The sequence below is a fragment of the Spermophilus citellus genome, assembly GCF_964194105.1.
Source record: "Spermophilus citellus genome assembly, chromosome: 2".
NCBI classification, from domain to species: Eukaryota; Metazoa; Chordata; class Mammalia; order Rodentia; family Sciuridae; genus Spermophilus; species Spermophilus citellus.
The window spans coordinates 196,255,946-196,280,284 of NC_138183.1; the positions used below are offsets into that span (position 1 = coordinate 196,255,946).

A 24,339-nucleotide genomic window follows, 5' to 3' on the forward strand; every position below is an offset into this window, starting at 1 on the left:
TTTTCTTTGGTATTTACTTCCATGGGGAAAATAGTATGTTATTACTGTTATTTTTTGATTTATATATGTTTGTAATCATTTTTGTATGTCATTCACCAACTTTCTTATATGGAACTCAAAAATGTAGCTTTCTTACCCATACCACAGCTTTCTCATTACACATACACATTTAGACACACAATAACTTTAATTTCCTGATTTATTAGTAAAGTTACATCAAGACTTTTATAGATGGGTATTTATGTTTACATTAATTGATTCTTTATTTACTTAGTCAATTCTCATTCGTTTGCTTTCAAATGGTGCTGCCATTTCTTCTGCTCTCTATATTCGTGAATGTGTTGTTCTTTTACTGACACTTTAATGGGGTATTATGAGGAGATGGTGTTAGTGGAGGCATCCAACTTGATATCTTTAACTAGAAAACTCCCAAATTACTTACTATCTGTGTTTTTGTCTTTCTTAGGTTAAAATCCAGATAGAGTCCACATCAGCCTGCCTCAGGAATGGCTGGCTTCAACCATACTGGTGTCAACCATGCAGTCTTCTATCTGCTGGGCATTCCAGGCAGAGAAGACCTACATATGTGGTTTTCTATTCCCCTGTGCATCTCCTATGTCTTTGCTCTCCTTGGAAATGGTCTGCTCATCTTCATTATTCTGACAAAGAGCAACCTCCATGAACCTATGTATCTTTTCCTCTGTATGCTGGCTGGAATTGACATTGCCTTTGCTACCACCACAGAACCTAAAGCATTGGCCATTTTCTGGTATAATAATAGGGAAATTTCTCTTAATGGATGCATTGTCCAGCTGTACTTCCAGCATACTTTCTTCATTTCTGAGTCAGGCATCTTGTTGATGATGGCATTTGACCGCTACATTGCAATATGTTACCCTTTGAGATACACTATGATACTCACTCACTCCCTAATTGGAAAAATCGGTGTGGCTGTTTTCTTGAGAGCACATTGTGCAATCTTCCCCATAGTATTTCTTCTAAAAAGGCTAACTTTTTGCAGAAATAACATCCTCCCACATACATTCTGTGAACACATTGGCTTGGCCAAATATGCTTGTAATGACATTCGAGTAAACATCTGGTATGGCTTTTTTGTCTTAATGTCAACAGTGATCCTAGATATGATCCTTATTCTTGTATCCTATGTTCTGATCCTCTGTGCTGTCTTCCATATCCCTTCTCAAGATGCTCGCCACAAAGCTCTCAACACATGTGGCTCCCATGTCTGTGTCATTGTCCTTTTTTATGGGCCTGGGATCTTCTCAGTTCTCACTCAGCGCTTTGGACACCACATTCCACTACATATCCATATTCTGCTAGCCAACGTCAGCATGCTTGCTCCACCTATGCTGAATCCCATCATTTATGGGGTCAAGACAAAACAGATACGAGATCAAGTGGTTTATGTGTTGTTTCCAAATCAGAAATGACTTTGAGGATGGGAGAGATTAATTTTTCAGAATAGCTTTCCATGAGATATATTTTGGTAGGAGTAAATAAAAGATTAAGAAATGACTCACTAGGAAAAATAATTCATTGGGTTCTGGGTCTCTAAAGCAACTTACAGAGACTCTGAGACTTGTCTTTGTCATCAGTCTGGAAGTAGTGGGTATGGGTTTACTGGATACCGATGACTCATTGTTTGGGGATGGGGGGTTGCTTTCTAGTAGTCATGCCTAACCCTGAAATGTTCAGCTCAAATTTGGGAATGGATTATATAATATTATGTATATTATGTAATATTAAAAGACTTGTTAAGGTAAATAATAAGTTTTTCATCTAGAGCTATGTCAAGTGCTGAGACATCTCAGTACATTCCTGGCAATCGCCTAAAATCTTTATTTTTTTTCATATGTATCCTTTTTTTATTTTCCCCTACACTAGTAGGATTTATTTGAACCGTGTAAAGCCTGTTACATGCCTTATGTATTTTTTTGGGGGGGTACCTGGGATTGAACCCAGGGGCGCTTAACTACTGGGTCACATCCCCAGCCCTTTTTTTGTATTTTATTTGGAGACAGGGTCTCTCTGAGTTGCTAAGTGCCTCTGCTGAGGCTGGCTTTGAACTCGCAATCCTCTATTCTCTGCCTCTCGAGTTGTTGGGATTACAGGCGTGTGCCACCATGTCCAGCTGTAATTTTAATCTTTATATTAGACTCATTGTTTCTACTACAGTATTCTCATTTTATAGACATATAATCTGAGGCTCATAGTAACATCATAACTTTCCAAAGATGTTACTATTTCTTGAAGTTATTTTCTCGGGTTGTTTAAATTTTAATCTTTCTTTCTTCTCTCTTTCTTTCTTTCTTTCTTTCTTTCTTTCTTTCTTTCTTTCTTTCTTTCTTTCCTTCTTTCCTTCTTTCCTTCTTTCCTTCTTTCCTTCTTTCCTTCTTTCCTTCTTTCCTTCTTTCTTTCTTTCTTTCTTTCTTTCTTTCTTTCTTTCTTTCTTTCTTTTCTTTCTTTCTTTCTTTCTTGGTTTTACTTGGTTGTTGGTTTTTGTTTTACCTAAAGAAATAAATGTTTTCAAATCCGTTTTCCTCTGGGTTTTATTGTTTTAATCTTGGTGTATTTTCTTCAATCTAAATTTTGATTCTAACAGATTTTCTTATAGCTTTTTATGGCATACTTTTTATATTTACTCTTTCAAGACAATATGTTGATAAACATAAGCAATGTAAGGAAAACATAAAAGTCATTACAGCTCAAGCTACCATGATTCTCCTTGGTTACTGGTTCTTGTGTTCAAGCTGTAAAGATTTAGACATGTCACTCGGAGTGGACATGCCACTCATGAGTTTGTTAGAAGAAACAGCAAAAAAGGGGAAAGGAGGAAACCTTCAAAGGAGAGAATGGGTCCTCTCAGGAGAGGGATAGTGCTCTCCTCCTGCCCTCCTGCATTTTTGAGGGTCCTAGGGAAGTTTACAGGAAATCCCACCTGGGGTCACTGCTTGACTTCTGACTGACAGCAGGATTGCAACAGAAATCCCCACTGCACATGGTCTTACTCCATGGAGGGGAGGTTTTAATGACATGCCAAAGATCCAAGATAACTCTGGATCACCTTGGTCCATACTGACCGGTTCTAGTTGGAATTTGCTTTTATAGATGTTATGGTTAGGGGGCTTGCTTCTCATTATCATATCTCCCTAAGTTCTGGAATCTGGTCTGTGTAAGGGAGCTCCCCACCCCCACCACCAATATCAGCATTATCTGTTCTTGTGGGCAGTAAAGAACCTATCTGTGCCTGCCTTTCTCCTGAAGACAACATGTTGTTTGCTGAGGAATGTAAAATGTAACATATCCTATTGACTTAAGTCAGACAGGGCTGCAGGCAAATTGCATTTTAAAATAAAGTATATGGCAGGGGTGGGGGTCAGCCTAGTAGACTCAATTTGTAGATTTGTCCCCTTAACTCCATGTTCCATTGCTCATGTCTGTCTGTTACCTGTCAGAATGACCAATAATTAGACAACTGAGACATAATTTTGAAATTGATTATACTGTCCAATCTTTTAGAACTTTCATATGATTGCATCTTTCTGCATAGGTGATATAAACTTTTTTCTAACATATGTCACGCAATTTAAAACATTTCCTCTTGTAGTATGAATTCAGAAATAAGCAGAACAAGCTTATTAGTTATACTCTTCATACTTTCCGTATAAATACTAATCATTCAGCAATGATAGGAAGAAGGGTTAAAATTTCTCATAGTAATTAATATTTATCAGTTTGTTGTAATTCTTGTGATTTTTGCTCTGGAGCAGCTGAATCTCCTAAACACCGTACCTTTGACATGTTTTATACTGTTTAATTAAACAGGAATGTGACTGTGTATGTTTCTATTGGTTAGTGCCTCTTGGTAAGCTATTTTATGTTCTTTACTCATAAGATTCTTTTTGTCCACATGGTTTAGGTATATGTCCTTTAATGCTTTAAAACTGATTTTTTAAAACCAAATCTGATAATCTCTGAATTTTTTCCTGTTTTTATTGGTGCATTATAGTTGTGCATATTGAGGGGATTTTTTGTTACATGTTTGTACATACCTACAATATAACAATATAATTTGGTCATTATCACTCCCCAGCACATAATCTCTGAATTTCTTTCACTTAGCAATATGCATTTAAGGTTTCTCCATGCCTTTTCATGCTTGAGTATTCACTTTTTATTAGTGTCAAATAATATTCCATTGTATTTAGTAGTAGAGTTTCATCCATTAATCTGTTGAAACACATCTTCAATCATGAATAAAGCTTATCTTATCTGTGTGCAGTTTTCTGTGCCAACATAAGTTTTCAATTCATTTTGGTAAATACAGTACTGATGAACATAATTGCCAGATCTTATAGTAATATTATATTTAATTTTGTAAGGAACTGCAAATTGTGTTCCTACGTGACTGTTTTATTCAACATTCCCACCAGCAACCAATTTCTGTTGCTTCACATTCTCATCAGCATTTGTGGCTGTCAGTGTTTTGGATTTCAATTGTTCTAATGGGTGTATAATGGTATCTCATTTGCTATTCTTTAATTGCTGTACTGTTGAGCATCACTCAGATGTTTATTTTCCATTTCAATGTTCTCTCACCAGAACAATTATAGGTAAATTTGGTAGATACTGCAAACTTTTGCTCTTTTTTTCTTCTTTTTTCCCCAATAAGGAAGAAGGAGGAATGAGTGAGAGCAGATGAGAGTATGTTTTTAAATTTAGTGTCATGAATCTGTATGGGTTTCTAATCAGTCAATTTTGATTTAATAGATAACTTTTTTTTTTTTTTGCTAAAAGTAAACAGGTAGATGCTGGAATCAGAGTTGGAAATTTGAAGAGGAGGCATATTTGAATTTTTAATGACGTGGGAGAGTGAGCTGATGTTAGCAGACATGTAAGCTTGCTGCGCTCTGTTGATAGTCTAGATTGACAATCATTTTGATCTCCATGTGACTACACAAATGTGGAGGTTGATTTGGTTCAGGATAACATTGGGTTGACCAGAGAGAAGATTTAGAGAATGTTAACACACTTAAAAAGAAAATAATTATAATTAAGAGTGTGGAGTCTAAACTTGAGAATGTAAAACACACAGAGTGAATTGGTGGTTTAGATTTGTAGATTAATAATCTTAGTGAGGTTAAAAAATAGGGATAGTAAGCATGTACTTGGGCGAGTAATTGTGACTAAACAGCAACATATTTGAATTAGTGAATTTGGAAGTAGAGAAAAGATGTGGAGTGAAGGGAAATGCATTTGGAACAAAGGAGGAAATGGAAGCAAGAGCACCGGGTGAAGATGAATGGAAAGAAAATATGATTGACACAGATCCTTTTATTGTTTTCCCAATAAAAAAGGAAGAATAGGTAAGAACAGATACGAGTATGTTTAAAAGTTTACTGTCACAAATCTGTGTGAGTTTCTAACCAATCAGTTCTGATGAATATACACACACAGACACACACAAGAAAATATTATTCAGTCTGTTATTTGCAAAAACATGGATGAACCTGGAGGACATCACACTAAGTAAAAGAAGCCAGATGAAGGAAAAAAAAATACTCTATGACACATACTTATAAGTGGGATCTAAAATAGTCAATTTCATAAAAGCAGAGAGTAGAATGGTGGTTGCTAGAGGTAGAGTGAGGGGGAGAAGGGGCAGATGTTGTCTATTGGGTACAAAGTTTCAGTTAAGCAAGATAAATAAGTTCTGGAGATCTAATCTACAGCAAAATGACTGTAGTTGAAGTACTATTGCATACTGGAAATTTGCTAAGGAAGTAAAGGTAATTATGTTAAGATGCTGGATATTTTAATTAGCTTATGGGAGTTATTTTATAACACACACACACATCAAAACATCCAGTTGTACACTTCAAATATATACAATTTTTTTTGTCAGTTATAACTCAGTAAGTCTGGGAAAAAAGAGTACAGAGTGAAAAATAAGTTTTCTACATGGACACTGATGGGTTTATGTATCAGAGCCAAAGTCTTGCATAAGTCTGAGGGAATTCAGAAGGCCTGCAGCCAGCATTGAGGAGTAGAAGAAGATAGATAATATGAGTCTCAAAAGAGCAATTCCTTCTACAGAAAAGTGAGCAAGCATTAGTTTGGAACAAAGCCTAGGAAATATTCTGCAATGATTTAATATCTTTAAAATATATCAAGAACTTTCATGGGTTGTAAATTGCATCACAATATTAATGGACAAAAATACTCAACTAGGGGATTTTACTTTTCATTTTTCTTGACTTTCTTTTTCTTACCAGCTCATAAATTCCACAAAGGCACTTGCCTTCTTCACTTGAAAAGTGCCTGGCACAGAATGGGTTTTCTTTTTTTTAATATTTATTTTTTAGCTTTAGGCGGACACAGTATCTTTATTTTATTTTTATTTGGTGCTGAGGATTGAACCCAGTGCTTCACGCATGCCAGGTGAGTGCGCTACTACTTGAGCCACATCCCCAGCTCCCGGAATGGGTTTTCAATAGAAAACATTTGATTGCTTGCAAAAAAGATCTATAAATAATATCAAAATATGAAAAATTTCCATTAGCAACAAAATATGCCAAATGGAAACATTGCTATAATAATTCAGAGTTCATACAAAAATTTGTATGTAAACATATTCATAACATTTTTAAAAAAATATTTTTTAGGTGTAGTTGGACACAATGCCTTTATTTTATTTATTTTTATGTAGTGCTGAGGATCGAACCCAGGGCCTTGCATATGCTAGGCGGGCACTCTACTGCTAAGCCACAACCCCAGCCCCCAGAATATTTTTAACAGAGAAAAATGGAAGCAATAAAAATGTGCAACATTAGGGGGGTAGTTTAAACACTTGGTGGTATGTCACCAATGCAAATGTTTAGTCATACATTTTTTTCAAGAAATATTTGTAAATTACTAACTCCATGTGTCATACACATTGTGTAAAAACTGGAGTTGTATTAAAGGAGCTGTATTAAAAATAGCAGATTTGTACACAGAATTCCTACTAAATAAGGAGATTTTTAACTGCTCTTGCCACAAAAATGAAAAAAGGATAACTGTATGAAATGATGGATATGTTAATTTGCTTCACTATGGTAACCATTTTACTACCTCTCTGTATCCCATAACATCAGATTGTACACACAATCAAATTTATTTAAAAAATAAACATGATTTCCTGAAAGGGGAAAACATTAAAGGAGCAATGTGGTTACAGAACATTTGTTATCAAGGGAACTTAGAGCATGCCAGATGTACAGAATGATCTTAATTATGTAAATTCCCCAAAACAGGGAAGAAAGAAGCTTGGTGGGATTATCAATGAAAATATCTCATTACTATTCACTGGATGAAATATTAATTCCATAGATAAAACAATATGTATATACACATATGCACATATTTTAAATGGACTTGACTTTGTTCAACATTTTATTAAGATACTGTCAATGGAGTTAGCACTTAGTCTATGTTGTTTGAATGTGTGGCAAATGAACAAATAAGTGTTTAAAAAAACCTATAGGATCCCAGCTCTCTCCCAACAAATTTCTCCCAAACTCTTGGATGCCCTTCAAGCATTTTTTTTTTAAATTTTGGGCTCCCAGTAACCATGCCTTTAAAGAGTTAATGGATTTTTAGTTATGTCATGGGCAGTAGAGGAGATCCTAGGGGAGAAGAAAATCACATGGATAGGTCCATGGTCCCTAGGATGCTCAGAGAAAAAATAATTTCTCCTGCAGTTCCTTTGCCAGCTTGGTTTGTTACACATAGCCTTTGGCTGTGGGGACTCCCTGGGATGAAGTCAGGGGCACAGCTCCAGGTGGTGGTTATGGAAGGCTGTGATGAACACTTTGGAGTGAGGAGAGATGCATGTTGACCAAGATAGCTTTGTGCCTCTGTGGGTCCTTCTGTCCCTGCATGGGAAACAATGATGGAATGCCTTCCTTTTTGGTCACTGTATAGAGGGTATATTTAGGATTCTCTGTCCTTCAAGAACGGAGTTGCAGAAGATAGACCAAAATGTTCCTATGGAAGCTTGGTGCTTCTACTGCTTCTAGACTTCTTTAACTGCTTTCTTCTGTGACCCTGGGGAATTGCCTTCCCTTTCAACACCCTTATAAATAATAATTACATGGTTATTCTAATTAAGAGGTCAGGAAATTTGTAAAGGCCCAGAGTAATATTTAAGGCTTCAAATATGGTTTATTCAATCACTTCCTACAAAAGGAGCCATAGGTGATATGCAAATAAATGAAAGTGGCTATGTTTCAACAAAACTTTATTTACCACAGCAGGTGGTGAGCATGATTTCCTTCCCAGGCTTCAGTCTGATGATCCCAGGAATAGAGTCTTAACCAGCATTTATGTATCATATCTCCGACTCAAACTTGGGCGATTCAACGTGGAACTGATTGAAGTAGTGGTGCTGTCCTGTGAATTGCACGTTTGTGGGAGTTCCCTCTAGCACAGGTGAGGGGACTGTAATGTTGGAGGCAGGCTACCAGGGGAATGGACTCTTGAGGTGCCACTTCTCCGAGGAAACCGACTTCTTGAGAGGAAAGTGGTAATGTTGAATGAAGACAGGCAGATATATGATTTTTGTTAAGTCACACAGTATCTCGGTGAGTGAGTTTGATAAGGAAATTAGTGACTGTGAATTTGTGTGGGTACAAACATGGGAAAGTTTAAATGTATTTGTGTGTACAGTTTCATGGTAAAGGTCTATTGATGTGATCTGTGAAAATGTGTCAGTGGATAAATCCTCGTCGCAATTTGTGTGTATTTGTGTGACGGTAACCATACCATGTGTGATATGTGTAGCTGGCAGAGCTGGAATTAAACCTAGGTCTGATTCTAAAGCTCACATCATTTTTCCTAGGCTACAGTGTCTTAGATTTTCAGAAGTTATAGCATAAAAAGTAGAACTGGAAGGGGTTGAGGTAAAACCCCCAAACCAAAGAACAAAAACCAAAACAACAACAACAACAACAACAACAACAAAATGTATTTTAGGATAATCAGAATAACAAAAGGAAGATTTTAAAAACAAATGGAAGATTTGGCCCGGAGAGTCTTGGATTCAGATATCAGCCTGGCTATCAATAAGTTGTTTGGAGAAATTATATATGTTAGTTTCTTCACTTGTAAGCTAGTAATAATTTCAGTTTCATAATTTGACATGAGGATTAGAAATAAGAAATATGTCTAATACTCAGGTATGTAATGGTTGCTATTATAAAGTTTAGAAGTTATAACAAAATTGGAGATTATAAATAATAAGATGAAAAGTGATGTTAGATTTGGTAATTGTGGTGTAATAAATGATTTTAGAGAAGGAAGTTTTAGTAGTATGTTGGGGGTTTTAAGTATAATGGCAATGTGTGAATATTAAGAGGGAGGGAAGAAGATGGTTGAAGAAAGCAGATTCCTCCTTTTGTGAAACTGAGGTGAAGGGGAACTGGACACTTAAACATATTTACAGGCAAGGATCAGGAGTCACCAGAGAGGGAGAAGTTGAAATTACTAGAGAGTGATGGATTAATGGGGAGAGGTAAGTAATTAATGGGGAGTGTACAGATGGGTTTAGCCTTGAACAAGAGGAAGAGGGGAAAGAGAATTTTCAAAAATTTGTTCTAATTAGTTATACATGACAGTAGAATGCATTTGGACACAAACATAAACAGAGTATAACTTCCCATTTGTCTGGGTGTACATGATGTAGAATTACACAGGTCGTGTAATCTCTGTTGTATGCCAACTTTAAGTCCTTTTGGTATAAACCTAGGAGTAGAATAACTGGGTCAAATTGTGGTTCCATTCCAAGTTTTCTGAGGAATCTCCATACTGCTTTCCATAATGATTGCACCAATTTTCAGTCCCACCAGCAATGTATGAGTGTGCCTTTCCCCCCACATCCTCGCCAACTTTTATTGTTGCTTGCATTCTTGATGATTGTCATTCTGACTGGAGTGAGATGGAATCTGTGTGGTGCTAGGAATTGAACCAAAGGTCTTGTGCATGTGAGGCAAGCACTCTAGCAACTGAGCTATATCCCCAGCCCTTCAGTGTAGTGTTGATTTGCATTTATCTAGTTACTAGAGATGTTGAACATTTGGAAAAGATGATGTGAATATAAGTAGATTTGTAGTGGCAGAACAAGCAGCACGAGGAAATTAACAACAAATGACTTTATTTTTCTTCTTGAACCAGGAGTCAGGGAGTTACAACCACCTGATGAGTAGGAGCAGGGAGAAGTAGGGCAAAGAGGAATTGATTCAAGTTTGCTCTGGGGATCCAAATTCCAGGCCCATTATTTGTCAAGTTGGATGACCTTGGGTGGGGGTACTTCTTAAATTCTCTCAGTTCTGCTTGTTCTCGTATTAGTAAAATAGGAGAATGACTATAGTTATCTCAGGCTGTAGTGACAGAGATAATGCACCTAAAGCATAGTATCTCTCCTTACTGAAGTCCTCCCTTCCCCATCCACTTCACACCATACTGCAAGAGAGCTACCAGAAACCAAACTTCCTCATGCCATTCCCTCACTCTGGTCAATCAAGTTAAACTCAGAAACTGTAAAAACAAAAGAACTTTGTTTGGGGTCTTAGGAATTGCAATTTGGGAAGTACAGATTCAGATAGCTCTCAATCAGTATTCAAAGAAGGCAGGGAAAGTGGGAGTTCAAGGGGTAAGCAGTGCTGCTTATAAAGATGCAAAACTCATTCTGCTTTCATTTATTAAAAAAATCAATAAAAAAGATGCAAAACTTCCTTTGTAGGAAATGTCTATGGAAATGTGGAGAAAGAACAGGGACTAGTGACCAGTGGAAAATAAGAAGATGTACAATGGGAATGTCCAGAAAACAAGAGTCTGAAAATCTTTTTGTGTGCATTACAATGTAATAACCTAGTTCTTCCAGTTGCCTACAGTTAAAAGGTGAAGGTGACCAAAGTCACATTCCAGGTGGCAGCTTCAGATGTATGTAAGTCCTGCTCCCTCAATGGCCTTGATTTCATTTTGAAAAAAATTCAATGTTTTCATAATTTTCCTTTTATTTTAACACTACAAATCCTTCAGTCTCTTATCACTTTATCATAAATTCTAAAGCCATGAGAGAAGTACTCAAAGTCCTCAATGATTTGGTTTCTACTTCACTCTCCAGAGTCATTTTCTACCATGTCTGCTTTGCTGTTATCTTTGAGCCATTATAATTTTCCTCCAAACCCCATGCCCTTTCACATGTCTATGATTTTATTCAAGTTATTCCCTCATCACCTCTCTTTACTTAGCAAACTTTTACTTATTCTTCAAGGTGAAACTCAGGGAGCACCTTTAGAAAGCCTTTTCTGGACTCCTGAACTTACCATAGCTTCCCGAGTTTAGCTTTTCCCCTACATTGTAAAATTATGTAGATAGGTATTTTGCTTAATTTCTGTCTCCCTCTAAGTATGCCCCCAAGCAGCCATGCCTGGCACACAGTAGGTGCTCAGTGGGGCTTGTTAAATTGATAGGCAACTCAGTTACCATTTTCCTTTTAAGAAACATCAAACTCTGGAATTCAAAGTGAAAATTACCGTGCTCATTGTTCATAGCTCTTAACTGTTTATTAAAATTTGAGACAAAGATCTGTGGCATTTCTGAGCAGGGTGGCCTGTCTTAAAGTCGATCTACTTCATCCTCTCCTGACTGTAGTTAAGGTGATATAAGAGAGACCCAGAGCTCAGAAGTGATTTATCGAGATACATAGCTAGCAAATAGAATGGCAAAGAATTTTCTTCCACATCTCTGCAATTCCTGACCAGCAGGCTTCTCACTGCTTTTCCCAATGAAAAATGATCTGTTCTCTCCTCCCCTACTTCAATCCCATTCAGCTTTTTGGGAAACAAGAAGAGTAACTACCAGATCCTACACACCACCACACTGGTGACCTGCTGTAGGTATGGCAACCTTCAACTACACTGATAGCAGCCACTCACTCTTCATTCTGCTGGGCATCCCTGGCCTGGAAGACCAACACACATGGATCTCTCTCCCCTTCTTTCTTTCCTACCTTGTTTCCCTACTTGGGAATAGCCTCCTCATCCTCGTCGTCATGACGGAACACAGCCTCCATGAACCCATGTACCTTTTCCTCTGCATGCTGGCTACGGCTGACCTCATCCTGTCCACGACCACTGTGCCCAAGGCCCTGGCCATATTCTGGTTTCATGCTGGGGAAATCTCCCTTGATGGTTGTGTCACCCAAATCTTTTTCATCCACGCAACTTTCATTGCTGAATCAGGCATTTTGTTGGCAATGGCATTTGATCGCTATGTGGCCATCTGTGACCCCCTGCACTATAGCACAGTGCTCAGCCATGCAGTAATCACAAGGATTGGCCTGACTGTGGCCTTGAGAAGCTTCTGCGTGATACTCCCAGATGTGTTCCTGGTGAAGCGACTGCCTTTCTGCCGTAGCAATCGGTTGCCGCACACCTACTGTGAGCACATGGCTGTGGCCAAGTTTGCATGTGCTGATATCCGTGTCAATGTTTGGTACGGCTTGTCTGTCCTCCTCTCCACTGTGGTGCTAGATGCCTTGCTCATCTTAGTTTCCTACAGCCTCATCCTTTATGCAGTCTTCCACCTTCCTTCCAGAAGAGCTTGGCAAAAGGCTCTAGGCACATGTGGTTCCCACCTTGGGGTCATTTCCATGTTTTACTTGCCTGGCATTTTTACCATAATTACCCAGAGGTTTGGGCACCATGTTCCTCTCCACACCCACATTCTTCTGGCCAATGTCTGCATGTTGGCCCCTCCCATGATGAATCCCATTATTTATGGGATCAAGACTAGGCAGATTCGAGAGCGTGTGCTCAGTACTTTGTCATTACAGTGGAAATGATGCCAAGTTTGATTGGGTGGTATATTTATCAATGTAGACCTTCTCACTTTTTTTGTGCCCGCTCCGAGGAGGTTTATGACTTTGGAGTTCCACTAACAGCAAAGTGACTCAAAGTGAGTCAGATTGCCATGTGAACTGGAGAAGGGTATTTTTCAGGAAAGAACATGAGCTTTTGGATCACACTTGAATTCTGACTTCACTGGTGATAACAAAATGTTTAATCTTGGGAAAATTACTTATTCTCAGTCTTAGCATGTGCTTGGCGGTAACAGAAAAAGGCAAATCAAAACCAAACTAATCAAACAAAACTATCTGTAATTCACTTATCCAAGGGCATCACACAAAAAACCCATCTAGACAGAACCTATATTAATCATATACACGCATTTAATATCACTTAAAATACATTTGTTTGAATTTGATATGGGGGTTGCCATAATCCTCAAATGTCTTGATTATGCCCCAATTGTAGCTTTATCATAAGGGTGTGAGAGAACCAAGTATAAACAGGATCCTAGCTCTACATAACAGAGTAAATTGTGGATACATTTAAAACTTTTCTTCTGTTCTGCTTTTAGCTCTAATCCGAGGAGTGGAAAGTTGATTTATGAGATTATCACCCATTTCTATTATCATTCGTGAATTAAAAGTCTTTCACTGTTCAATCCATCTTGTTATTGGTTCCACAATTCTGAAAGGGAAAATGGGCCCAGTCTTTGGGGTTAAAATGGGTTACAAGAGGACTGAGGGTGGAGCAATTTCAAGAGAGGGGTGAGGCGAGTGGGATGGGGCAGAATCATCCAGGTCATCTTGAATCTGGAGGAAAGGAAGAGGTGAGAACAGGCAGAATAGTCTCTTCTATCAGAGAGGAAGAGAGGAAACAAATGACGAAGGATGCTCTGGGTTTGAGAAAGCAAGAGGAGGAAAAGGAGGAAGTTATCACAACATATTTATGATACTCTAGTCAGAGTCTGTGTCCCACCTCCTACTTCTGAACCCAGAAACCATACTACCCTCCTGGATCTCTTTCTGCTGAGGCTGTCAGATGCTATGCTCTCTCCACAGAAATGCAGTGTTGGTCACTGCAACTGTGCCTATTCTGTCCTCCCACAGGGAGACTCCTGCTCCAGACACACAGGCCTGAGCTGCACATATTTGAGAGAACTTGTTAGTCGCTGAATCCATGGTTTGGATTTCTTTTTTATGCCCTTTCACACACTGCTTTCCACCATCAAACCATTCAAGCTGGAGATGTGGGCTGGGGGCAGGACTTTGAGATGAGGTAAGCTGGTCACAACAGGAAGCAGATGAAACTCATTTCACCATCACTATTTGCATGGAGGGGAAAATAAAAGCAAATTCTCTCCGCACCTTGGATGATGGGATACTTCATCCTCAGAATTATCTTTTTAGGAGAATCTGGAAGACAAACTTGTTCTCCTTGGTTCTGTGTGTCACCTGCTGACCTGGAATGCATGCTGACAGACATTTCTCCAGGCTCAAAATCACTTCCTCATAATTGGAGATGTGGCCACAGCCACCCTTCTCTGCTATGTCTTAGAAACACTTATTCTATGTAAACCAGAAATACTTGCCTAAAGAAAGGGGAATTTGAGAGTGGGGTGATAAAACTGGATGTTCTAGGGAGAGTAGGAGTTTGCCAATTTTCTGGGAAGAACAATATTGAAATCAGGGGGCATGTTCATCAGCTTTTTGTTCCTGTGACAAAAATACCTGACAAGAACAACTTTCCTTAGAGGAGGAAAAGTTTATTTGGGTTCAGTTTCAGAGGTTCAACCCATGGCTGATTAAAATTCCATTTCTTTGGGCCTAAAGTGAGGCAGATCATGGTAGAGGGGTGGGGTAGAGGAAAGCAGCTCATTATATGGTAGTGACAACCCAGATAAAGCAAAGAGCCAGGGAGAAGAGATAATCTCCAAGGGCTTACTGTGACCTATGCCTCCTGCCACATCCCACCTGCCTGTAGTTACCATCTAGTACAGCAATACTTTCAAACTGTTAATATATTTAATGAGTCAGCCACTGATTGGGTCATAGCTCTCATAATCTAATCATTTTACTCCTGAACATGGTTGCATTGGATGACATGAACTTTTTGGGGAATACCCCCCATCCAAATCATAATAGGGGGTTGTTCCAGGCTGGACTATATGAACAGTGTTCCAGGAACTTTGATGTTATCATTAGTAAAAATATGAGAACATGGACAGAAGGCGTTTTTGCTGAAAGCTCAGTTCTTGTCCCCTGTGGCAATTCAATAACAAGGACAAAGTTTTGAGCAAAGGAGATACACAGGGGACTCCTGTCCCAAAGGCAGTGATTCTGCCCATCAGCAGGAGCAAGGGGGCTTTTAAAGAGGCGATTCAGAGACCACATTCCCCGGGTTCTGTCAGAGTTGCAACTCACTTATTAATTTGGAAGACAGTCACTTCTGATTTTGTGGTACCATCCCCAAAGTTTGGGTTACTTTGTTCCTATGGTGGGTGCATACTCAAGGACAGATAAATCTGGTTACAATGGGGAAGAAAGGTAATCCTGCTTCCCCAAGACTAGAGAGGAGCAGGGAGAGAAGAGAAAGAAAGGTCCATTTAAAAAATAAGTTGCAATGGCAGAGCAGCAAGGGCTGTATTAAAAAAAAATCCACAAACCTTGTACAATGCTTAAAAAAAAAAATCAACATTAATTATGTTTAGAACTGTTCAAGTGTTTGGGGTTTAAGTCTGAATTGTGGCTCAGAGGTAGAGTGCTTGCCTAGCATGCACTAGGTCCCAGGTTCAATCTCCAGCACAGTAGGGAACCTCAATATTTGGGGTTTAAGGAACAATGAGTAAATGAGACAAAGCACAATGTATTTAGGAAGCCCTTTTCCAAACCATGAAAAAGACAGGCCAAAGGCAATAGCCTAGAGAGATTGTTATACAAGTCACATAAAGGAGGCAGAAACACGGTTTTTGGTGGAGTTTGAGTCAGATATGAGGAATTGCCTTCACTTGAGGGCATCCTAAAGGAATCTATGGCAGGAATATTGATATTGAAGGTCATTTGGCTTTCAGTGGTCTCCCTGCTAAAGCCTGCTTGCCGAGACCCTGACACCTATGCAGAGACAAGACAGTTCAGAGTTCATGGGATAAAGGCAGGGTTCATGGCTGAGAAGGGACACCCGATTTTGACCATCCTGTTTTCAGCGGACAGAGGGCCAGAGGGCCCGAATTTCCTCCTCCATCATTGAAACCAGGGTTGAAGAAGGGCTGCAGGGGTTCCATGAAGGCACATTCAGAGAAGGTATAGATGAGGGAGCCGTGATCAGTGATGTTATAGAAGGAGATGATGCCATCCTCATAATTCAAAAAAATCCCAACTTGGCACGGAGGCACCTGAAGATGGAGGGGAGTCTGGGGACAAGTGCCAGCCTCATACCTTTCTTTGTTCCACAACCAAATTGTCCAGAAACCATTCTCAGTATTGACCAAAAATTGCCCCTTCCTCCGTACAGAGTTTCTGCAGACCCCCAGGTCCCAGGCCTCCTTTCCTGTCACATCTACCTCCCAGTAGTGTTTTCCAGAGTTGAAGCTCTGGGCACCGAGGACTATAGGGTAATTATCAAATCTCTCTTCATTTTCTGGTACATCCTGTCGGGTGTTTCCAAGTCTCACTTGTCTCCTGTCCTCTGAAAGGATGAGCCATGGATTGGCTGTGTCTTGATCCAGAGTGATGTATACTACAGAAAGAGGACATAGGTCTTGTGTGTTATAGGGGCAGCGTCAGTAATCCTGTGCTCCTCATGGGGAGACATTCCCCATTGAGGGGGTGACCCTGAACATCATATGATGAAATGACACCCGGCCAACCCCAGCCTTATCCTGACATCTGAAGGAACCTTCTCTAACTCTTCCCCATGTACTCTGACCTGCCACCTCTTCTTGACCTCGGGATCCTCTGCCCTCCCATTATTCCCTTTTGCTCTAGCCTAGCAACTCCTAGAGGTCACCTCACCTCCATAGGTCCTCAGCATTTTCTTTAGTCCTGGCACATGACAGATACTTCTTAGGTCTGGGGAGTCAATGTCCAGCTTCTTCAGGTTCCAGGACTCACTCCTGGGGGAAAGAATTCGAGATCTGTCTCCCACTTCTATCCTAGATCCTAATGAAACTTATAAACACCTCGTGTTCTAGTGTCCAGGTGAGAAAAAAAAAAGAATATGGTGTTTAATTTCTATCAAAGAGTTCCTGGGTCCATGAACCTCTGCAGACTGTGGGTATTCTACAGTTCTTCTCCAAGCCCAAGAACAACACACAAGTGTGTTCTGTTTCATTTTATAGGCAAGGCATGTGATATAGGCTGAATCATTTCTCTAATGAACCTTGAGGAATCTTGCCCATGCTGTGGGTCTTACTCATGGCTCATTCTGAGAGGTTTGCAACTGGTTAGATCACATCTAGAAAATAAGTCCCAGCAGGCTGTGGATTCAGAACTTCCCAGAACATCCTTGTTTGTTGGGGCTTTACTGTATGACAATGCGATAGTCTGATTACTTTGGACAATTTACCAATTGAGGTGTCTGTTTATTAGCTTTCTGAGTCCAGAAAATATTTTATAGAGGGTCAGGTCTTTGAGATTTGGGAGGCATATGTAGAAATGCATGCCCTAAAATTTTTCCCAATCAATAGATATGCGCTTCCTGCCACCCATTCTTTTGGGGAGAAAATTTCTCCTTACCTTTCCAGGACAACTTTCACCTCCTAAGGAGAAAAGAGACAGTGTAAGTTTTGGAGTTTCAGGCTCAAATGTAGAGTTTTAGTATTGGGGGAAGGTGGTATCACCCTGTGATCCCTGGGGATCTGCTTTGCCCTGGTCCTCTGGTCCAAGGCCCAAATGATGATTCTAACCAGCTTGTAGCAGAAAGAATGTGGGGATGTTTGTGGGGTAACCAGAAACCTGGCATAGGTGTATCCTACAGCCAGGGAAGGATCCTCAGTTTAAGGACTCCGATTCAGAAAACAAATTAGAAATATCAGATTCTTAGAGGGGGTTGGGGGAGGAAGGAAGGTGGAAGAGGGAAAATAGCACAGCCTGAGTAAAGCCCAGGGACAGTCACGGGGAAAGAGGCTCAGGTATGATGCCCAGAAACAGCACCCTTTTACTTGTGGGCTGAGTTGTTTGGAGAAGGTTTAGTTAATGCTGTGTCCTGTGCTGTGGGTAATGTTGTCCAATCAACTGAGCATATTAGATTGCAGGGTTGGAGGCCCTCACATGGGAACTGGCTCGCTCCTAGGCTCAGTCCAAAGGGCATCAGGAAGTCCAGTTCAGTGTTGGACAGAAGACAGCCAAGTCAAGCCAATATAAATCAGGGACAGTGGCTCCGTCTTTAAAACAAGAACTACAACAAAAAAAAAAAACAGGACTATTTTCATGACCACATCTGACTGGAAGAGTGAAAGGTGTGGGAAAAGAACCACAGAACATTAGAGCAGAGGGACTTCTGATACCACTTCATTTTCCAAAGTGAGGAAAACATAACCCATTGGTGGATGCAAGATGATTTTAAGCAGGACATACATACATTTAAAAAAAAAAAAAGCAAAGTTGATCTTTACTTTTTACTATTTCAGTGAACTTCGTTAAATCATTTGATTTAGTCTGATTAACATCTCTTTTCCTTAGTTGTCTTATTTATGAAATGGAATAGTAGTATTACCCACAAAGTTTGGCAAATCATATGTACTATAAGAATTTATAGTTATTAATACATGAAAATTGGCTACTATTGTTCTAGAAAAAAATCTTAAAACTAAATGTATTCAGGAAAAAGTGAGGCAATTTAAAGAAAAAATAACATTAAGATCATTTAGTCCGTAGAAATAGCAGAGTGTGTACAGATGATGTGCTTATGAGTAACATTAGGAGAACTATCATTATTTAGTCCACTGGTATCAAAAATAGACAGGTCTAGAAAAGAAAAGGGGCTTAAGCTAGAGTTGTGGAGAGAATTGGTGGCAGAGCAGGAGCCACTGTCTCTTAAGATTCAGTTCACTTTTTTGGGTTGTATTTATTAAAAACCTCCTCATGGATAGATATTTATCTCAATTTTTCCCCTCAATCACTCCTAGAACCCTTCTTCCCAACTCACCTGAAGGAGCTCCAGTGCCGAGCTCCGACTCTTCCACTCCAGCTCCGAGATCAGCTCTTGCAGGGTCTGGCTTTGCCGGGCCAGTTCAGCTTCCGTCTCTCCCAGGATTCTAAGTTGTTCCATCTCATCCTTCTCCAGCTTCTGCATCTGCCTCTGTTCCTCTTCATCCAGGAAGATTTTCTGCTGCATAAACTCTGCATGAATCCTTGATTTGTGTGTCTCAACCTGCCTCTGTATGTGAAGAGAAAGAGATGGTTTCTATGAAAATTTCCCAAGCTTTGAGGATGGAGGTGTTGTTGCCTATTTTTGTCTCTTGAAGACTCAACAGTCTGGTTATGTCTGAGAACTCACACACACAATTTTGCTGGGGGACTTTGGTAGGCAAGTGTATGAAGCTTCTGGAACTAGCATTGGTAGTGGTTGGGGCACATTGTAGCTATCCTATAATCACAGCCACATCAACATATGGCATTAGCAGATACTTCTCAACCTTTTTTCCAAAATGCAGTTGAAAGTCCATTTGTCCTTTGCATCTCAAGGAGTTAGAGTAAAACCTGCTCTTACTCATGAGAACTTCACAAAGACAGGATCACAATACCATTCCTAAATTCCAGGGAAAGGGTGGCTTTGGGATATTCTTGGATTGCCCTTTCCTGTTAGAGACTAGAGGGCCAACCAATAACATAGAATATACTCTTTTACCACTGTCAGGGTATAAGTGGCAAAAGGGTATATGTACTGAGATCCTTCCATAGCCCTCTAATCCTGGACACTCCCTACCTCTTCTAGAAGAAAAATCACCATTTTGGAATAGGCTTTAGTTTTCCATTATACTTTGGGCCAGAGACCTGGACACGGTCAAGCAACTATCTGGTCAGACTGTTTTTTCCTGCCTGTGACCTTGATGGTTTCCTTCAGTCTGTCTTCATAGCCCCTGCCATTTACTAAAATGGCCTCACAGTTGGTTTCTTTCTTAGGATAACTGTCACAGACACTGAAATGCTGATGCTGTAATCCTCTGAAACTGGGCTCAGAATAGCTCAGTTTGAGCCTTTCAGTACCTTCTCCAGTGATGCTCAATCTTTGTGCCTGTTAAAAAGCCCCCATTCTTTTTTTTTTTTAAGAGAATTTTAATATTTTTTAGTTTTCGGCGGACACAACATCTTTGTATGTGGTGCCGAGGATCGAACCCCGGGCCGCACACATGCCAGGCAAGTGCGCTACCGCTTGAGCCACATCCCCAGCCCCAAGCCCCCATTCTTTTTATTCCTCTCTATACAGAGACCTAGGAGGTAGACCATTCATAGAGTGAGATATACCAACTCCATTCCTCCTCAAAGGTATAGCTAGTTAAGATTCCCCAAGTTCAAGAACCTGGGCCCTTCCCAGACTTTAACTCTTGCCTTCCAGTCCGTTCTCTTCATTGCAAGATCCACTTCCAACTTCTCGGCCAACTCCTGCTTCTTTCTCAGTTTCTCTAATGCCTTTTGGAGCTTCTCCTGTGGAGAAGGATAGCAGGTTAATCCCTCGCCAGACCAAAAAGTAGGATGAGGGGTGTGGATTGGGGCAAGATCATATTGGTTCTTAGAAAAAGACTAAGTGGGCTGGGGATGTGGCTCAAGCGGTAGCGCGCTCGCCTGGCATGCGTGCGGCCTGGGTTCGATCCTCAGCACCACATACCAGAGATGTTGTGTCCGCAGAGAACTAAAAAATTAATATTAAAAATTCTCTCTCTCTCCTCTCAGTCTTTTTCTTTCTTTTTTTTTTAAAGAGTAAGTACAAAGAAGGAGGGAGGACTAGAGACTGACTGCCACAGGAATTCCCATCTACAGAATTCCTACTCCAAAATTTTACTTTGGCAAAAGCCTACTATGTCTTATGAAACAGAGCTCTTCTAATGGGGTGGCAGGATGGGGGTATTACTCATTTCTAATTAACCAGGAGGCCAAGAGGAAACATGATCTTTGAAGTATTTTCCCATAGCAGATCCCCTACCCTTGGGAGTGAGAAGGTTGTAACCTGCAATTTCCCCTTAGACAGGGAAGGAAAGAAGTATTCCTCCTTTTCCCCCAACTTCAACTCCAGAGGTAGCTTTTTTCTTTCTGCTGCTCTAGGGAACAAACACTCATCAGGGCCCATTTTCTCCAGGGATTCCAGTGTTTGTCTGTGCTAATGTCTCACCTGGTATTCCTGAGCAGCCTCCTCAATAGGGACCATGGTGTGGTCACGGTGTTTCTTGGATTGGGCACACACCCAGCAAAGGGCCTGCCCATCTTTCTCACAGAACAGGTGAAGTTTCTCTCCATGCACAGCACAGAGCACTCCCTGTGTGTCTTTCTTGGCATCCTGGCCTATTCGTCGAAGGTTTTCCACCATGTTGGCTAGCTGCCGGTTGGGCCTGAGGTGCCTGAGCATAAAGTGCCGCCGGCACACAGGACAGACACTGCCTCCGTCTTTCCCAACCTGAGAGATGCATTCTTGGCAGAAGCTGTGGCCACATTCGATGTTCACAGGATCCACCATGGGATCGAGGCAGATAGCGCATGTGACCTCTTCCCACATCATTTCCAGGGGTATTGCTGAGGCCATAGTGGTGATGTCCCTCTTAAGCAGAACTGAAGATTTTGGGTAGGCTTATGGGTAGAGAATAAGGGAAAAGAGAAGATGAGGTTTGTATGAGAAAAACAGAGGAAGACATGAGAATGAACTGGAGGAGTGAAAATAAGAATTTATCAAACTGACCAGCAAGGACCTCTCTATAGTCTGGCCTATTGATCTAGTCAGAGGAGGAAAGCAAGTCTCCAAGAAGTAGAGAAGATTGGTGGGAACCTTAGAGTAAAGCTATTGAATTATACATGATGAGTGATACTTTCATCATGCCCATCCCTGCTTAAATCCTCAGTGCCCAGTCTTTTCCCATCTACATTCTCCCATCTCATGCCACCAAGCCATCATGTCAATAAACTAATTATAATAGTGACCATTTACCATGTACCTTCCACACTCCACAGAGGCGATGTTTTACACCTGGTCTTCATTAATCTATAAAATAATGGCAGGAGTTGGGTGACATACAGTCATGTACCACATGATATATTGGTCAGTGATGGACTGCACGATGGTACAACAATAGTTTATCATATAACCCAGGTGTGTAATAGGCTACATTATCTAGGTTTGTGTAAGTACACTCTGATGCTTGCATAACAGTGAAATCAGTTAATAGTACATTATTAAGGGATGAATGATTGCATACGTCAAAATAAATGTAAATGTGTATTATATACACAGATGTTTTGAATATATGTATGTATACATGTGCATTCCAGGATACATATGCTTACAGACACATACACAGCACGTGTACAGACAGACATACACAGCACTCCCTGGGATCTCTCAGCTGTTCCAAACTTAGAACCTGACTCCACTTCCTCTAGGTGAACATTCTAAAGGGCTGCCCCTCAACCTCCAGAAGGGGGACTTCGGCAGGGGGAGGGGGTTGTCTCATGTAGGTTCCCCTGGGCCACCCTCTGGGCTCAGTTATAATGCCGATTCCTCCCAGCTTCACCAGTCCCCTTGTCCCAGCTGAGATTCCTGCATCCAGGGCAGCGGGAGCCCCTTCCTGGACACTCTGAAGTCACTCAGAGCGCAGCTTCCTCCCAGACAGGCCAGCATGGGATGAACCCCTGGGCATGGGGGAGCCAGTACTATGTCCAGAAGGCGCTAGGACTAAGTGCGCTAGGGTGGTCACTGGTTGGAAGGGGCTCTTCAAATCCTGGCACAGGGAAGAGGTCCCCTAGGCAGGGCGGGGGTGCCTTGGTCTAGCCGGCCCCACTTACCTGATCAGTTGGCCGTGGCTCCCTATTTCACTTTCAGTTTCCTCTCAGAGGCAAGCCTGAAAGGAAATGGGAGGAGAAGTGGGAGGAGCAGTGGGAGGAGCGTAGAACTGAAGGGTGTGGGGAGGAGAGAGGCGACGAGTTAGAGAGGAGAGAGGGGATGTGGGCGGGGAGAAAGCCAAGCGGAGGCGGGCGGTGTCAGCTGCCTCTGGCTTCTCGGAAGCAGGGACCAGGGAAAGCACAGAGCAGTCAGCCGTGGGCACGCCCCCTGCCATGTGTCTCCTTTGACTAAAGTGTAGTTTCTCTACAAATGGAAGTGTCGCTGCTTTGACACTGGTCCTCGCCCCACACCTAGGTGCCGTGTCCACGTCTGGGACTGCTCTTGAGGAGGTCTGGATGCAGAGGCAAGGCAGGGCGCTATCTTTTGCTTGCCATCATCTGCTTTCTTCCAGAAATGAATTCCTTTTCACATACGGATCTTCTTTTAAAATCTGGGGGTGAGAGATTTGTTCCATGAAGATTTGTTCCATGAAGCCAAGGCAGGTGTCATTCCAATGAGTGCAACGGACTTGGCATTTATTGGAAAAAAACAAAAACTGTTTTCTTGTCACTGAACTAGGGATAGTCTCTGATCATTATTGTGATAAGGTACATAAAAGTTACCATCTTAATCATTAAAATGTACACCTCAGGGGCATTGATTACACTCATTGTTGGGTAACCACCATCGTCCACCTGCAGATCTTTTTTCATCAGCCTAAACTGAAATTCTCTACCCCTTAAACATTAAATGTACCCAGTTATACTCCTCCTCCAGTCCCTGACAACCACCCCTTGACTTACTGCCTCTGTAAATTTGACTAGTGTAGATGACTCATGTAAGTGGAATCATGGCTACTTTACTTATCATGATGTCCTCCAGGTTCATCCATTATTGTCACATGTCAATGTTCTTTCTTTTTAAGGCTGAATTAATATATACATTTAGTTTATCCATTCATCTGTAGATGGACACTGGGCTTGCTTCCACCTTTTGGCTATCATGTATATTACTGAGGTGTCTGGTTATGTTTTTTAAGCTATACAACAATTTGGCGATTTAGGGGTTTTTACAGTCACATTGCAAGAAGACACACTAAGGCTGAACATAGTGAAACTACTTGCTTGAGGTGACATAGTAGGCATAAGAGCACTAGAGCTGAAGTTATAGGAAAGAGCCTCATTTTGGCAACATCCCTGACAGAGTAGAAGTTTCAAGGCAGCTAGCAATGAGTGGACATAAACTGTAGAGGAGAAAAGGGTGGCGAGACTGGAATTCTCGGTTCCTTTCAACATAAACTTATTAAGTTATAAGGGACCAAGAAATATGTCTAACAAATATAAAGGAAAGTTCAAGATATAGAAAACCTAAAAATACTTCATGCTTTGAAATTTCCAGTTCTATT

At 40.7% G+C, this 24,339-nt stretch overlaps 3 protein-coding genes across 3 annotated transcripts; 2 read left to right on the forward strand and 1 right to left on the reverse strand.

The window, feature by feature from the left end:
• Positions 1–506: 506 nt before the first annotated feature.
• LOC308642087 (olfactory receptor 52B4-like) lies at positions 507–1,451 on the forward strand (the record flags this gene model as incomplete). The annotated part of the gene is made up of 1 exon (XM_081280683.1): positions 507–1,451. The coding sequence occupies one exon, from the start codon at positions 507–509 to the stop codon at positions 1,449–1,451; it is 945 nt and encodes a 314-aa protein (XP_081136809.1).
• Positions 1,452–11,665: 10,214 nt separating this feature from the next.
• Positions 11,666–12,907, forward strand: LOC308642094 (olfactory receptor 52B4-like; the record flags this gene model as incomplete). Its single annotated transcript, XM_081280693.1, has 1 exon — positions 11,666–12,907. Exon 1 carries the CDS (start codon positions 11,963–11,965, stop codon positions 12,905–12,907), a length of 945 nt encoding a protein of 314 aa, XP_081136819.1. The 5' UTR covers positions 11,666–11,962.
• A 350-nt stretch (positions 12,908–13,257) lies between these two features.
• TRIM21 (tripartite motif containing 21) lies at positions 13,258–22,939 on the reverse strand. Its single transcript, XM_081280754.1, has 7 exons — positions 22,898–22,939; positions 21,237–21,688; positions 20,459–20,554; positions 19,056–19,286; positions 17,645–17,667; positions 16,922–17,022; positions 13,258–16,646 (listed from the first exon to the last, which is right to left on the reverse strand). Exons 2-7 carry the CDS (start codon positions 21,642–21,644, stop codon positions 16,069–16,071), a joined length of 1,437 nt encoding a protein of 478 aa, XP_081136880.1. The 5' UTR covers positions 21,645–21,688; positions 22,898–22,939; the 3' UTR covers positions 13,258–16,068.
• Positions 22,940–24,339: the final 1,400 nt, after the last annotated feature.

What these genes read in the sequence shown, in the direction of transcription:
- TRIM21 (XM_081280754.1), bottom strand. Translation starts at nt 21,644, where the DNA reads ATGGCCTCAGCAATACCCCTGGAAATGATGTGGGAAGAGGTCACATGC. An exon ending in TGAAGAGAACGGACTGGAAG is followed by an intron (nt 19,287 to 20,458) that starts GCAAGAGTTAAA and finishes CTTCACATACAG; the next exon opens with AGGCAGGTTGAGACACACAA. An exon ending in AATGCTGAGGACCTATGGAG is followed by an intron (nt 16,647 to 16,921) that starts GTGAGGTGACCT and finishes CTCTTTCTGTAG; the next exon opens with TATACATCACTCTGGATCAA.